The sequence below is a fragment of the Neofelis nebulosa genome, chromosome X, assembly GCF_028018385.1.
Source record: "Neofelis nebulosa isolate mNeoNeb1 chromosome X, mNeoNeb1.pri, whole genome shotgun sequence".
NCBI classification, from domain to species: Eukaryota; Metazoa; Chordata; class Mammalia; order Carnivora; family Felidae; genus Neofelis; species Neofelis nebulosa.
The window spans coordinates 33,352,219-33,367,638 of NC_080800.1; the positions used below are offsets into that span (position 1 = coordinate 33,352,219).

Genomic DNA, 15,420 nt, shown 5'->3' on the forward strand with positions numbered 1-15,420 from the left:
TTCCAGAAGGGAAGACGTGTGGTTTCAAAGGTACCAAAGGAAAATCCTACACCTTTGCCAGGTAGGTTTTGCCATCCTTCTAAAGATAGTGCCCAGACCACCAGTTCAGGCTCATCATGAATATTGTTTACTCTTACACAAATCCAGAAATCAGTAACTTTAGCAGAAGCAGAGAGTTTTTGTAAGGTGGAGCTAAAAGGATTTATTAAAGCTAACATAAAGGATAATAGGGAAGCTCAGGAAAAAAAACAATGGAAGGCCAGAATGACATGATTAAACATAGAGTAAGAAGAGAAAAAAAAGAAAGTTATACAGGCCTGGTCCATGGTCTACTTCTGATGTCGTCTGCTTCAGTTCTTGACATTTTCAGTGTTCGGTCACCAGATGGTGTGCCAGTCCATTCAGATTTGGGGGCTTTTTTTTTTTTTTTTTCAGATGAGACACATGAATTCAAGAGTACTCCTTGAAATTTGGCTGCTCAGAGGTTAGTTATTAACACCTGGTAGGGGCCTTTCCAGTGACATTGAGGCAGTCTCCTTAGAGATACCTTTTCTAATAGATGAATCTCCAGACTGTAAGGTGTGATATTTGATATCTTCATCTCCCAGGAGTGTGCCATGATTATTTTCTATAGACTTTATCAGGTCTTTGTAAAACTGCAGTACATGTCTCCCTCTATTAGTTGTAGGTCCAAAGAAGTCAGGTCCAAGTGCATTGGCCACTCTGTAATTATTTCACTAGACCAAAATTTATGTATCCCAAATAGAGTAGATAAGAACTGATGATAGTGCTTTTGGCCAGGGTATTTGGAAGCTCTCAACTGATTTAGCTAATTGAGTTTTAGTTACTCAACTCAAACATTTGTATGTTTGACCAGTCCTGAAGGCTAAGGATGGTAACATGGCAAAACACAGCTGCAGAACTGGCCAGGGAGTATAGACTTATTGAAGTATTTGGCTGACACCGATAGCCTTTAGATTCCCAATTTTATTTTTCCTTTTCAAGGGCCATTTGTTGTATTGCCCTAGTTAATTCTCTTGGGTTGTCACTAGAGGAAACAGTTTTCTGGAACATGACAGAGGTTTGGTCTATGGATCCCATAAGAATGGGGTTTTTGCAGAGACATCAGCAAGGTGGTTTCCTTTGGCTTCCAGAGAGTCAGACTTAGAATGACCAGGGACTTTAATAACAGCCAGAGGCTCTGGAAGGAGTATAGCATCAAATAAATTTTGGACATAAGGACCATTTTTAATTTTGTCTCTGCTAGAAGGAAATCCTATTGTTTCCATAACATTCAACATCATAGGCTACTCCAAAGGCATATTGACTATCAGTATAGATATTTATGCTTTTACCTTTAGCTAGGATATGTGCTTGGGTAAAGGCGTGTAATTTGGTTTGTTGGATGGAAGTGGCCAAAGGCAAGGGCGCAGACTGACCTCAAAAAGAGTTGATATTGTATACTATTTACCATTTTCATTTTAGGGAAAAGCCATGAGTAAACCATGAGAAATCAACATTGGCCAAGGCGGGGGGGGGGGTTCTTCTAAGTCGTCATGATGAGTTAATAGGTGATTCATCTTAATTAAACAGTGATGAGGGGTTTTGTCTATGGGTGAAGGAAGAAGGGTAGCAGGATTGAGATTGTTGCAATGAACAAGAGCGATATGAGAGGTGGTTAGCAAGAAAATGTCATGAGAAGTGAGATGGCTTGCTGAAAGACATTGTGCATAGTGTGAGTTTAAGAGAGCTTTGACAGCATGAGGTACAGAGATGATCAAAGATGATCCATTGATAGTGTCCATCATATGATTAGGAATGCATTTGGTGCAAGGGACAAACACTTGACTATAGGGTTAAACAAGCTGGGGTCTATTTTGCTTATCTAACAAGAAATTAGAAGGAGGCAGTTGCTGGCATTATTTCAGCTGCTCACAACAGTAAAGTTGATGTCGCTGTGATTGTTTTGGCTTTCCCTTGGGCTGCTACTGTAGTGCCAACTATTATAGCTGCATTCAAGGCAAGAAGAAGGGGTGAAGCAAGAAGGGCGAGTATATTTCTCCTTTCGATAGTAGGTAAAGCTTTCCCCCAAACCTCCCTAATAGACTTTATTCAGGTCTCATTGACCAGAATTGGTCACATGGTCACCTAGGTGCCAGAAATGCTAGGAAAGTTGAGCATAGGAACGATTGCCCCCATTGGCTGAGACCAACATTCCTCAAACTTCCCTGATGATGATTACAGTCACCTGGGGCAGGAGGCGTGTGAAAAATATACAAATTACCATTTGCTGAGTCTGGGATGGGAACCCAAGATATGTCTTTTTATTTTATTTCTGTTTTGTTTTTTAAACATTCCAGGTGTTTTTTATAATCAGCAAAGTTTGGGAACATAGGCCCATTGCCACCCAGAACAAAATTGTGTTTTCTTAAAATAGAAGGGGAGGAATGGATACTGAGTAGGCAGCTGTGTCCGCCACACCATGTAAATGAGGTTTAGAACAATAGAAGTATCCATTCTTGACAGGGTAAGGACATAAAGTCCATCAGAACCAGACCCTATTCAGCATTCAGTCTATAACCATCTCTCTGATTCTGTGCCCACTGAGCAAACACCGATGAATATGGCCTCAGCAGATCTTGGCCTCGGGGAGAAAAAGTAGAGTTGGCCAAGTAGCCCACTGGAGAGTTTTTCTAAATTGCAATATAATTAGGGGCACCGGGTTGTCTCAGTCGGTTAAGACTCCGGACTTCGGCTCAGGTCATGATCTCGCAGTCTGTGAGTTCCAACCCCGTGTTGGGCTCTGGGCTGACAGCTGTGCCTCCCTTTCTCTCTCTGCCCCTCCCCTGCTTGTGCTCTGTATCTCTCTCTCAAAAATAAATAAATATTGGAGCGCCTGGGTGGCTCAGTCGGTTAAGCATCCGACTTCAGCTCAGGTCATGATCTCGCGGTCTGTGAGTTCGAGCCCCACGTCAGGCTCTGGGCTGATGTCTCAGAGCCTGGAGCCTGCTTCCAATTCTGTGTCTCCCTCTCTCTCTGCCCCACACCTGTTCATGCTCTGTCTCTCTCTGTCTCAAAAATAAAAATAAACATTAAAAAAAATTTTTTTTTAAATACTTAATTTTTTTTTCTCCTGTTCATCATGTGCTCAAGCACAGCCTCCTGCCCCCTGCAGCCCCCTGGACTGTCATAGACTGCTGGTCAGAAGTTGCCTAGGCAGCGTCGACAAAGGGATCAGAGGAGCTGGGTTGGCCATCCCAGTTCACCACTTTGTGGCCATGTGATCTGGGACACTCCTCTGTTGCCTCTGAAAAGCACTTTCCCGTGTGAAATGGGGATAATAAGGGTTCCCCCATCTTTGGATTTTTGCAAAGATTAAGTCATTGTGTGCCTGTCAACTGGCGCATAGCGCAGCGCCCGGCACGGGTTGCGCCCTGAGTGCGTGGCTGCACGTCTCTCCCTTTCTGTAGACCACGTGCTTAGGCGTGCTTCCCCAGGTGCCCCTGGCCTGGATCTCACGCGATGGCGGGGGGCCTGGGCCGCTGGCTGTGAGACCACAGCCTGCTGAACCTCGGGGAGAGACAGAGTGCCACGCAGAGGAAGCAGCCAGAGGTACACCCAGGAACCAGACAGGCCTCAGCCTGGTTTCCTCTCTGCTCCCCTCTGCCTGGGGACTCACCCTCTCTCTGCTTCCTGCCACCATCTTTTAAAGTGTGGAGTTGGCTTAGCCTTTACCTACTTCATAGGAGTGTCCTGACAATAATAGTGTCAGGGTTGTGTTTAGAGCTGATTTGAATATGTGCTCGTATAAATCCAAGAAACTTTTCTTGCTCCACAATGCCATTCAACCAAATAGTTACAGAAACCTCACTGTCAAGATGTCTGCCTTTCCAAGTTGTGATTTATTGTAGAGAGCCAGGAAGCCCTCTTTGCCTTAGCCAAGCTCAACTGTTACCCCTGTGTTCATTTGAGTAGCAAGCAGGTATCTCTCTCTCTCTCTCTCTCTCTCTCTCTCTCTCTCTGTCTCTCTCTGTCTCTGTCTCTGTCTCGCAGTTGCAGGTGGAGATTCGCCTTCACCTGGTTACAGGATAGCACCCACATTGCCACCTCATCCCTGAAGTTGGGTTTCTTTGTGACCAAGGCATGGTTTCTCATATTTCAGTGTCCTTCAGCCAACAGGGACTGCCTCCAGGGTGGGTCATGCCAGAGAATCAGTCATTATGCTAAGATCTTGATATGTTGATTAAATAGCTGTCTGATTTTTATAGGCAGTTGATTTGGCTCATGGCTTTGGCTTGTTTTAGCACAAAATAGTCTCCTGGGTATTTCACCAGAAGGCACAGCAGAGGAATTCTTTGAAGGCTGGAGATGTGAGAGTAGATGGATAATCCATGTCTGGTTAGGAGACCTGTGTGGTCAGGTGGTAACCTTACAGTCCATGCAGTAGTCCACACTAATGGTCTCTGTGACACCTGTAGGGAGCCAGACTTCCTGGGCTCCTTCAGACTATCCAGCATCCAAGGTGGAATTTGGAGGTGGAGCTTCAGTGACTTTGTGTTGGCAAGCCATCTTCAGTCACAGGGGCTTTGGACAATCGGGCAGAGCACTACTGCCATCCCTTTAAGAACTGTGCTTCAGCTGTGCTTGTGGATTTCACAGGAAACATGGGGGCCAGGGCCAGTACAGGATGGGTGTAAATGCAGCCCCTGCCAATCCCCCTCCTACACGTGCACAGGAATCCTCCACTCAGGGGAGGCAGGTGGAGAGGGGGAATCACTGCTCCTGGGAAAGAATGAGCCACCAAGTTTAGGCCCTTTGTGCATTTCAAAAAAGTAGGAGGTGGAGGATGGTGAGGAAGGATCATATCTAGCTTGGGCCCTGGAGGGAGGACACCGTTGATGACCAGTGCCCTGTTGGGAATGGGAAACTAAAACCAGTGTGAGTGGGGTCCGGGGCTGGGGGGTGTGTAGCTGCCAAACTAGGTCTGGGATCCAAAGGTGTATCAGGACAGGCTGAGGTCAGACACGGGTCAGCACAGCAGAAAACATAATCTGTGAGAAGAGATGAGCCCAAGAGTTGAGTCTGGGGGAATCTGGAAGGTTGTGTGGGCTCGGGGTTGGCATGAGCACAAGGCATGGGGATTAGGCTGGGCTCCCACTGAGAACAGCCTTTGGGAACAGAGACGTTTGAAGGCCCAGGCTCCCTTAGTTCCTCAATCTGACATCCTACAGGATGTGGCCAGACATCCTACAGGATGTGGCCAGAATGCAGGTAGCAGATGGGATCATTAGGCCTACAGTGATGTATTTACAGGAAAATTAATCAGCTGCCAGCATTTAAAATAAAGAATTTTTAACATAAAAACCTCAGTCACTGGCTTCTCGGGTGAAGTCAAAATGTCTGCACACACGTGTTTATTGTCACATGAAGATGTCTGGCTGCTGTCCCGTGACTACTGGGCCTCTCTGGTTTGCCACAGTGCTCACCCTTCGCCATTGTATCTCACGTATGACCCACGTCACTCCTTTACAGTACCGTCCCGTCTCTTAAAGTTGCTTGAGTTCGTTATCCTCACCATCCTAAAACCAGTTTTCTGAAGGCTAAAGTTCTCTCCTTCAATAGATTAGAACAGCACAGTGCTCCTCACAGTTGTCTTTGGTATGGGGCCAGTATTTTCTGTTGTTCAGATAGATTGTGAACTGATATGTGGTCCTATTTTCCTAGGACTAGAATGGAGTTTACATTTGACTCTTCACTCGAATTCAGCAACATCTGAACTAGTATATACTCTGTTCAACAAGAAGACTCCACTCACTTAAGTGTTGTGGCAAAACCCACGATTGCTGTAAAGGTCGCTAAATGCCGACCATTTCCGAACCGGTCGTAGCTGATCAGTAACATAATTTAATGATCTACATCAGTCCCTAAGTCACATTTGAATAGCACTGTAAGAGTGAATTTATTTTATTTTATTCTTTAAGGAGTGTGGTTTCAAATCTAGGAAAGGCCTCGAATAGGACCTGTATTTGATGTTTCATTTAGTGTTTCTGCTTCAGAGTCCTTCATGAAAACGGAAGACTGGTACGTCATGTATTTAGGGTTTTGAAATCGCTGCGGGGAAAATCTCTCTCCACTGCATCTTTTTAAACAAAATCAAAAGGAAACCGGTTTGCGGCAAGGAGGCAGGTCAGGTAGTGTCGTTGTGGGACGCTTGGGTTCTGCCACATAGGATGAAAGGAATTCACCAACTCGACTGTGGAGGAGAGAGCTTTCATGACATACTGGGACAGAAGAGTGCCAGAAGAGGGAGGAAAGTCAGGTTCTGGTCTCCCACGGGTGTGGTTTCCTTGGGGGCGCATCAGCTTCCACAGCTATAAAATGAGGAGGTTGGACAAAATTGTTTCAGAGGTCTGCTCAAGGTGTACAATTACCAGTCTGAGCTTTTCCCAAGAAAAGTCTGTACTGACAGTGGGTAAATGGGGCACAGAGGACAGGAATTATTTTTTAGGGTGTCCATTTTACAGCTGAGGCCACTTTGGCCCAGAGCTGACCCTCAACTCTCCAAACGTCACATGGCCAATAGGTAGAACAGTGAGTATGCCAGTCCTGTTCTCGTACCTGTTGTTGGGGTTCCTCTGCTACTATAGCCTGAGAGATGAGCCTCAAGAGAGAAAGTGTGTAATACTCTCCTCGGGGATAAAGAAGCTACTCTCTTGGATACAGAGATGTCGGGGTTTGTTGGATCTCTGGGTAAGCACGAGCAACAACTCTCAAGAACTTTTACTTGTGTTTTATTTCAGAAAGGGTTAGGATCAAGGACTGATTTTATGGTTCAGGCCTTTCAATCTGCAAATCCAGGTCTTCTTCCACTGGGCATTGTAATAGTTGTGTCATGAACCCACCCCCTCAAATAAGGTGTTTTTGAGATTCTCTGTCCACTGACATGGTCTTAAAGGTGATTATGTGATGACATCAGAAGCCTGTGCTTAAGAGTTTATTCTTGAGGTATCTAAGTTACTGTCCTTTTTTATGGTTCTGAGACCATCCTTACTTGCTGAAGGCAAAATCTCTGGGCTGTAGATGGCTTATAAGGCCTTCAGGGAAGCATCAGTGCAAATCAAAATAACAAACTAGAGGAGACAGATACTTACGGCTGAGATCAACTTGGTGATAATTCTCATAAGTAAAAGTCTTGTGGGAGGGCATAACAATAAAAGTGCAACTACAGGTGAAATTACCTTTTTCTGTCACATGTAAAAGAAAAGGCAGAGAAAGAGTTTTTGACTCAGTGTCTGTAAGCATAATGATGTAACCCTTTTTCAAAAAAGTATGGAATCGGTTCTAGACTTATGGATTTTAATAAAATCTCCTTGGTACATTAGAGTTCTCCAGAAAAAAAAACTGAACCAATAGGATATATCTATATCTATATCTATATCTATATCTATATCTATATCTGTATCTATATCTCTGCATGTGTGTACATATACATGTGATTGGTTCATGTGGTTATCTGATCTAACAAGTCCTAATTCTGTAAGGCAGTCCAGCAGGCCGGGAACTCTGGCCAGATTTCAACGTTACAGTGTGGCCAAATTCTTTGCCAAGAAATCTCAGTTTTTGTTCTTTAGACTTTCAACTGATTGTGTGATGGTAATTTCCTTTCCTTATAGTCAACTGATTGTAGATGTTAAACTCATTTAAAAAGTATCTTCACAGCAACACCTAGACTTGTATTTGGCCGGATGAGTCGACACCATAGCCTAGCAAAATTGACACGTAAAACATAACCATTATAATAGGTAGGTCTGATGTGCATCCTCAGTTGAAAAGCACTGGCCTAGAAGATGCTAGATTGAAATTTTATAAGGAAGATTGCAACCAAATATTTAAAAGTAATAAATGATGTCTGATAATACTATAGTGTTGTTGCCTAAATCACTGGAGAAAACCCCACCAGGACTCTGATAATCAGAAACATCTCATGGATAGTGAGACCATTGACAAATCTCTAGAGACTTCCCATACAATATATAAGATTTTAAACACTTACATTAATATTTTCTCTGTTAATATTTAACAAAGAGAAGTCCAAGTACTTGTTTTGATTTGAGAATTTTCTGTGCAACTCATCAGTAGTAACATGTGCGGTAAATCCAATCATTTCTAGCACTTCTCTTTTTTTTATAAAGTGAAAAATCCTTATGACTTTCTGGGGACCCTGTGAGAAATCAGTTTAAAACCAAAGATAGTTTTAAGTGCAAAAGATAATGCAAAGTATTATTTTCTTTCGGTCTTCATTTTAGATTGTATTTTGGGAATGCTAAACTCAAAAGTTGCCTAGACGTTTGCATGCCTAAGGTAGAATCATGAGAGCCTGAGAACGTGAATGGTTGTAGCTTGGCTGTCTACTAATTCAGTGTCAAGACAACATTTAAGTAAATGTAGACAAGTCCTTAAAACTTCAGAAATGCAGAGCTATTATTAAAGAGAATACTCACAAGCATGTTGAAGTCAGAACAAAGGAATATTCTGGTGAGATACGGAATCTGCTACTTGGGCAAACTATGTATAGAGTAATATGGTAGGGTGAAATAAGGCTTTCTCAAATACTCAGGTCCTAATCCCTAGAATGTGGGGATGTTACTTTCTCTCTTGCAGATGGGACTTTTAGATTCAAGTTACGGGTATTGAGGTGGGAAGATTATCCTGGATAATTGTGGTTGGCCCGAGAAAGCGGAGTGCCCTTATTTAAGGGAAGCAGAGGGAAATTTTAATACATAAGCAAAAGGCAATGTGACAACTGAAGAGAGATGCTGTATGGCTGGCTTTGAAGATGGAGGAAGAAGTCATGAATAAAGAAATGCAAAGACTCAGCTCTAGAAGCTGGAGAAGGCAAGGAAATGGATTCTACCTTGGAACTTTCAAAGGTCATGCAGCCCTGTTCACACCTTACTTTTAGCCTGGTGAAACTGATTTCAGATTTATGACCTAGAAGAGAATCAATGTGCATTGTTTGCAGCCACCATAGGAAGCTAATACAGGTGAAGGGTCATCTTTTACAACCACTTATTAAGAACTAACACTGGGGCACTTGGGTGGCTCTGTTGGTGAAGCGTCCAGCACTTGTTTTTGGCTCAGGTCGTCGTCTCACAGTTCATGAGTTATAAGCCCTGGGGTGGGGACTGTGCTGACAGCGTGGAGCCTGCTTGGGATTCTCTGTCTCTCCCCCTCTCTCTCTGCTCTTCCCCTACTCACTCTCTCTCTCTCTCTCTCTCTCTCTCTCTCTCAAAATAAATAAATAAACTTTAAAAAAGAAGATGTGACAAACGCTGTAAGGAAACTTAGCCTTTTTCACAGAGAACAAACTAAATTCTGTGATTGCTTCAATATAATATTTGTGTTTTCTTAATTTATTTTTTATTTTTTATTCTGAAGTTAGTTAACATACAGTGTAGTCTTGGCTTCAGGAGTAGAACCCAGTGATTTATCTCATACATATGACAGCTAGTGCTCCTCCCAAAAAGTACCCTTCGTAATGCCTGTCACCCATTTAACCCATCCCCCTACCCACCTCCCTTCCATCAACTCTCAGTTTTCTGTATTTAAGAGTCTCTTAAAGTTTTCCTCCCTCTCTGTTTTTATCTTATTTTTCCTTCCCTTCCCCTTTGTTCATCTGTTTTGTTTCTTAAATTCCTCATATGAGTGAAATCATATATTTGTCTTTTTCTTACTGACTTTGCTTAGCATATTACATTCTAGTTCCATCCACGTTGGAATCTTACCATTGGTAACATTTCATTCTTTTTCATCACCCAGTAGCATTCCATTGTGTGTGTGTGTGTGTGTGTGTGTATATATATATATACACATACATATACATACATATATATATATATATGTATATATATACACTACATCTTCTTAATCCATTCATCAGTTGATGGACATTTGGGCTCTTTTCATACTTTGGCTATTGTTGATAGCGCTGCTATAAACATTGGGGTGCATGTGCCCCTTCGAAACAGCATACCTTTATCCCTTGGATAAATACCTAGTAGTGCAATTGCTGGCTTGTAGGGTAGTTCTATTTTTAATTTTTTGAGGAACCTCCATGCTGTTTTCCAGAGTGGCTGCACCAGTTTGCATTCCCACCGGTAGTGTAAAAGGGTTCCCCTTTCTCCACGTCCTCGCCAACATCTGTTGTTGCCTGAGTTGTTCATGTTAGCCATTCTGACAGGTGTGAGGTGGTATCTCATTGTGGTGTTGACTTGTATTTCCCTGATGATGAGTGATGTTGAGCATCTTTTCATATGTCTGTTAGCCATCTGGATGTCTTCTTTGGAAAGGTGTCTGTTGATGTCTTCTGCCCATTTCTTCACTGGATTGTTTTTTAGGTGTTGAGTGTGATAAGTTCTTTATAAATTTTGGATACTAACCCTTTATCTGATATGTCATTTGCAAATATCTTCTCCCATTCCATCAGTTGCTTTTTAGTTTTGTTGATTGTTTCCTTTGCTGTGCAGAAGCTTTTTCTCTTGGTGAGGTACCAGTAGTTCATTTTTGCTTTTATTTCCCTTGCCTCTGGAGACATGTCAAATAAGAAATTTCTGTGGCCAAGGTCAAAGAGGTTTCAGCCTATTTTCTCCTCTAGGATTTCGATGGTTTTCTGTCTCACATTTAGGTCTTTCATCCATTTTGAATTTATTTTTGTGTCTGGTGTAAGAAAGTGGTCCGTTTTCATTCTTCTGCATGTTTCTGTCCAGTTCTCCCAGTACCATTTGCTAAAGAGACTGTCTTTTTTCCATTGGATATTCTTTCCTGCTTTGTCGAAGATTAGTTGGCCATATATTTGTAGGTCCATTTCTGGGTTCTCCATTCTATTCCATTGATCTATGTTTGTTTCTCTGCCAGTACCATAGTGTCTTGATGATTGCAGCTTTGTAATATAGTTTAAAGTCTGGGATTGTGATGCCTCCACCTTTGGTTTTCTTTTCTTTTTTTTTTTTTTTTTTTCATTTTTTTAACGTTGATTTATTATCGAGAGACAGATCGAGACAGCATGAGCAGGGGAGGGGCAGAGAGAGGAGGAGACACAGAATCCAAAACAGGCTCCAGACTCTGAGCTGTCAGCACAGAGCCCGACGCGGGGCTCAAACCCACAAACTGTGAGATCATGACCTGAGCCAAATTCAGACACTTAATTGACTGAGCCACCCAGGCACCCCAGAATGCTGGTGTTATTTTGATAATGTTGCATTGAATGTGTAGATTGCTTTCAGTAGTATCAACGTTTTAGCAATATTTGTTCTCCCAATCCTTGAGCATGGAATGTTTTTCCATTTCTTTGTGTCTTCTTCAATTTCTTTCATAAGCTTTCTATAGTTTTCATTGTACAGATCTTTTACCTCTTTGGTTAGGTTTATTCCTAAGTATATTAAGGTTTTTGGAGCAGTGTATAAATGGGATCAATTCCTCTTTTCTCTTTCTGCCACCTCATTACTGGTGTATAGAAATGCATCCGATTTCCGTACATTGATTTTATATCCTGCGACTTTGCTGAATTCCTCTAGCATCTCTAGCAGTTTTTTGGTGGAAACTTTTGGGTTTTCCGTGTAGAGTATCACATCCTCTGCGAAGAGTGAAGGTTTGACTTCTTTTGTGCCAATTTGGATGCCTTTTATTTCGTTGTCTGAAAGCTGAGGCTAGGTCTTCCAACACTAATATTTGATTCTGAAGGGTCCAGGAGCTCTTTGAAATTCTTGTGAACAAACTTATTAGAACTGAACCAGATTTGGAAAAAATTTTTTTTTTAATTTTGTTCCTTTTCAGATTCTCTTTTTGCAAACCTCCTGTAACGTTCTGTGTACATTCGGGTTTTATCCTTCAAATTTGTCAGTTACATTCTGAACCAACATGCCATTTTACTCCATAACAGAAACATTCTGTTTTAAACAAAGAAACAAAAACCCACGTCATCTTGATACTCCTAGTGGACTCTCACTCATGTATGTTATAACTTTTAAGCAAAATCACTTGTATTTTATTGTGAAAACTACAGGGTGAATAATTGTGAATTTCTTTCATGTTAGTGGATTTAGCAGATTTCATGAATACACCTATCCCAGAATTACTCAGCCACATACTTACATAACTTCTCACTGTGGCAGAAATGACCATGGTCATGGGCAGGCTCAGAAATAGAGCCTCTTTGTAGCATATGCAAATAAGAAGCAAAAATATATGAAATAGAATTATACCTAGTTATCAGTGTTTCAACATTGTGTCTTAAAAATTAGGCATCTATGGGATGCCTGGGTGGCTCATTCATTGAAGCATCCAACTCTTGGTTTCGGCTCAGGTCATGATCTCACAATTCATTAGAGTCTTTCACAGGGCTCTGTGAGCCTGCTTGGGGCTCTCTGTCCCTCTCTCTCTTCTCCTTCCCTACTTGTTCTCTCTGCCTCTCAAATAAGTAAACATTTAAAAAATTAGGTATGTATTGAATGCCCATTAACTATCAGTCCAAAGTTATGCATTATCTAGAAATCTTAAAAATTATCTTCTCGTTGGCATACTATGAAACGTGATTGCTTTGTAGAATGAAGTTTGTCCAACCAGTGATTCAATTTGGTTAATTATAAATTTATATATATATATCATAATCTTAAACATAAAATACATTAACACCAGTTTATGTGATCAGTAAAAGTTTATAAGTTTACGAAGAACATACCTGAGTAGTAGATAAATGCATATTTGTGTTATAGTTAACACTGATAAAAGAGAAAGGACTTAGTTGTTTTCATTAAATCTAAACGATTGAACTAGTCCTGTTTGCTAAAGATTTACTTAAATTGAATTTGATATCTTAAAATAGTTGTGATTTAGTTTCTGGGAGAATATATATTGTTTAAATCTACCTCATTTAAAGTATCATAGTTCAGTTTCCTTATTTTCAAGAAAATTTGGAAATACTCAATGTGTGTAAGCAATTATTTATCTAGAAATGCTATTTAAGAACAGAGCTCCCTTAATTTAAGAGATTTTACAATCTGTTAATATCATTCAGAGGTAGGAAAACATTGTACACTCACACAATCAGAGGTGAAGACCTTTATGTATTAAAGACAGAGACATATGGGCCCAGACAAGTAGAGCTTATAGCTTCAATCCTATAATTTCAGGCATATGTCAAGTATAACACAGAAACAGCAAATCTCATCAGTCCAGATATCAAAAAGCTCTTCTCCCCTCAGAGAGTATGCAGTTCTTAATGGATTTGAACAAAGACTGGAAAATGAGGTTGTGTTTTGTCTTTCACCCAAAAGAAATTGGATCTCTTTGGACTCATTTTGAGAGATTTCCACATGGTCAGATCCTAAAACCAAACTCTGAACCATTTTTTTAAAAAATGTTTATTGTGAGAGGGAGAGAATGAGTGAGCAAGCAGGGGAAGGGCAGAGAGAGAGGGAGACAGAGAATGCCAAGCAGGCTCCATATTGCCAGAGTGGAGCCCAACGTGGGGCTTGAACCCGTGAACCCTGAGCTCATGACCCGAAACAAAATCAAGAGTTGGATGCTTACCTGACTGAGACACCCAGGCACCCCCCCCCCCCAGTCATTTTGGTTAACGATAAAAATAAATTATTGGCTGTAAATGAACAAAAATGAAACAGAAACACAAAGTTAGCAGAGAAGGAAATTAAAATTATTAAAAATTTAAATTAGAAAAAATCAACAAAGTGCTCTTGGTGCTTTGGATTCACCTAGAAGAAATGAGACACCCCTGGGTATTAACTGAGAATGAGGTACACTTCTTTGTCTTTGAATTTTATCTGGCTCTGACTAGTGAATCTACTGGGCATATCACTGTGACCTCCAAAACAGTTAGAAGATATTTTCAAAGAGAGTGAACTCATGACCTTTATATCGATGTAACATGAAAATGTGTTAAGAGTCTTCACTGATGAGGAATTGGCGGATATTGTAACCAATCCAGAAGAGAATCCAAAGAACGTAGAAATATTGATAATCTTTAAATGTGTCAACGGGGGCAAAATTGGGTTTAGTTTGGACCTCTACTGGACAAAGCATTCAGTATGTGTGTCCGTGACCGGCAATTTACAAAGGGCTGTCAAAGAGCTCAAAGACCATGGAAGGCCAGGACCAGGTAACCTGGAGGGGAGTATCCTCAAGACAGAGCACTGTGTCAGTGGAAACGTTCCCGTTCTTGTTTGTACTAGACTGTTGAGGGCCAGGGGAAAGAGTTCCCTCGTAAAGAGGGTCCAGTGCAGTCAACAGGGAGACCAGGTTTCTGTCATGGATGTTTCCAGGCCAGTCCTGAGCAGGGCACAGTGACATCAGCAACACCAGTGACATCATAATGTCGGAGGTGTCATATAAGCAGCTCCCTGACCAGTGAGGGGCACGCTTGGTAGGAGTCGGCGCCGGCATCCTGCCACCCTCGGGCCAGCGGGACGGTCAGGCCAGGCCGATCGGGTTTCAACCCAGCACGAGGCATGTCTGGGAGGCGCCGCCGCCGGCACCGTCGCAGACGGAGGAGGCACGCGGTGTCCCGCTCCAGGAGAGCCGTGCTGCAATTCCTGGTCAGCCGCGTGGAGCGTCTCCTGCGAGAGGGTCGCTACGCCCCGCGCCTGAGCGCATCCACCCCGGTCTTCCTGACCGCCGTTCTCGAGTACCTGATGGCCAGCATCCTGGAGCTGGCGGGCAAGGAGGCTCTGGACGGCCACAAGATGCGCATCACCCCGGAGCACGTGCAGCGAGCCCTGGGCAGCAACCAGCACCTCAGGGGTCTCCTCGAGAACAACACCTCCCCTCGGGTGGATGGGCTGCCCCGAGTTCGGAAGTGGTGATGCCCGCGTCCCCGAGCCGGCCCCCTCGTCCGGACCCCGAAGCCGCCCACAGATGAGGGAGGCCTGGCCTTGTGTCTGCACGTGACATTAAAGGAGTTAACTCCAGGACCGTGCCTCTGACTGGTGTCTGTTTCTGTCATTGGGAGGTAGCTGGAGGTGTCTGTCAGACATCCGGGAGGAGACCTCCCATGGGAGGTGGAGGGTGGACGGGGCGGTCAGTGTGGGATGCTGGACTCGGGCATTTCGGGGAGCGGTTTCGCTGGGGACAGTGCAGGAAGCGGCCCTGAGGGAGTAACGGGTCAGGGGGAAGAGACTTCCTCACTGGCGCTGAGCCAGTCCAGGCTTGTGAGGCCAGGAGGCTGGCAGGGTGGGGGTGGCTCTCCCAAGCATGTTGAATGCCCAGAAGGAGGGTGGGGGCTGAAGACCACGACTGAGGTGCCACAGGCCTTATTCCTGACCGGAGACCATGTGGAAGTCAGGAGGTGATGGCAGTGGGGGTGGGTGGGGAGGGTGGCATAGCAGCCGACACGCACTTAACGGGCCA

The 15,420-nt window shown here is 43.1% G+C and overlaps 2 protein-coding genes across 3 annotated transcripts in view; both read left to right on the plus strand.

Moving 5' to 3' along the window:
* XK (X-linked Kx blood group antigen, Kell and VPS13A binding protein) overlaps positions 1-15,420 on the plus strand; it is a 63,874-nt gene that overhangs the window by 12,978 nt on the left and 35,476 nt on the right. The gene's annotated exons all lie outside the window — the stretch shown is intronic.
* LOC131503039 (histone H2A-beta, sperm-like) lies at positions 14,411-14,996 on the plus strand. Its single transcript, XM_058714376.1, has one exon. It carries the CDS (start codon positions 14,523-14,525, stop codon positions 14,874-14,876), a length of 354 nt encoding a protein of 117 aa, XP_058570359.1. The 5' UTR covers positions 14,411-14,522; the 3' UTR covers positions 14,877-14,996.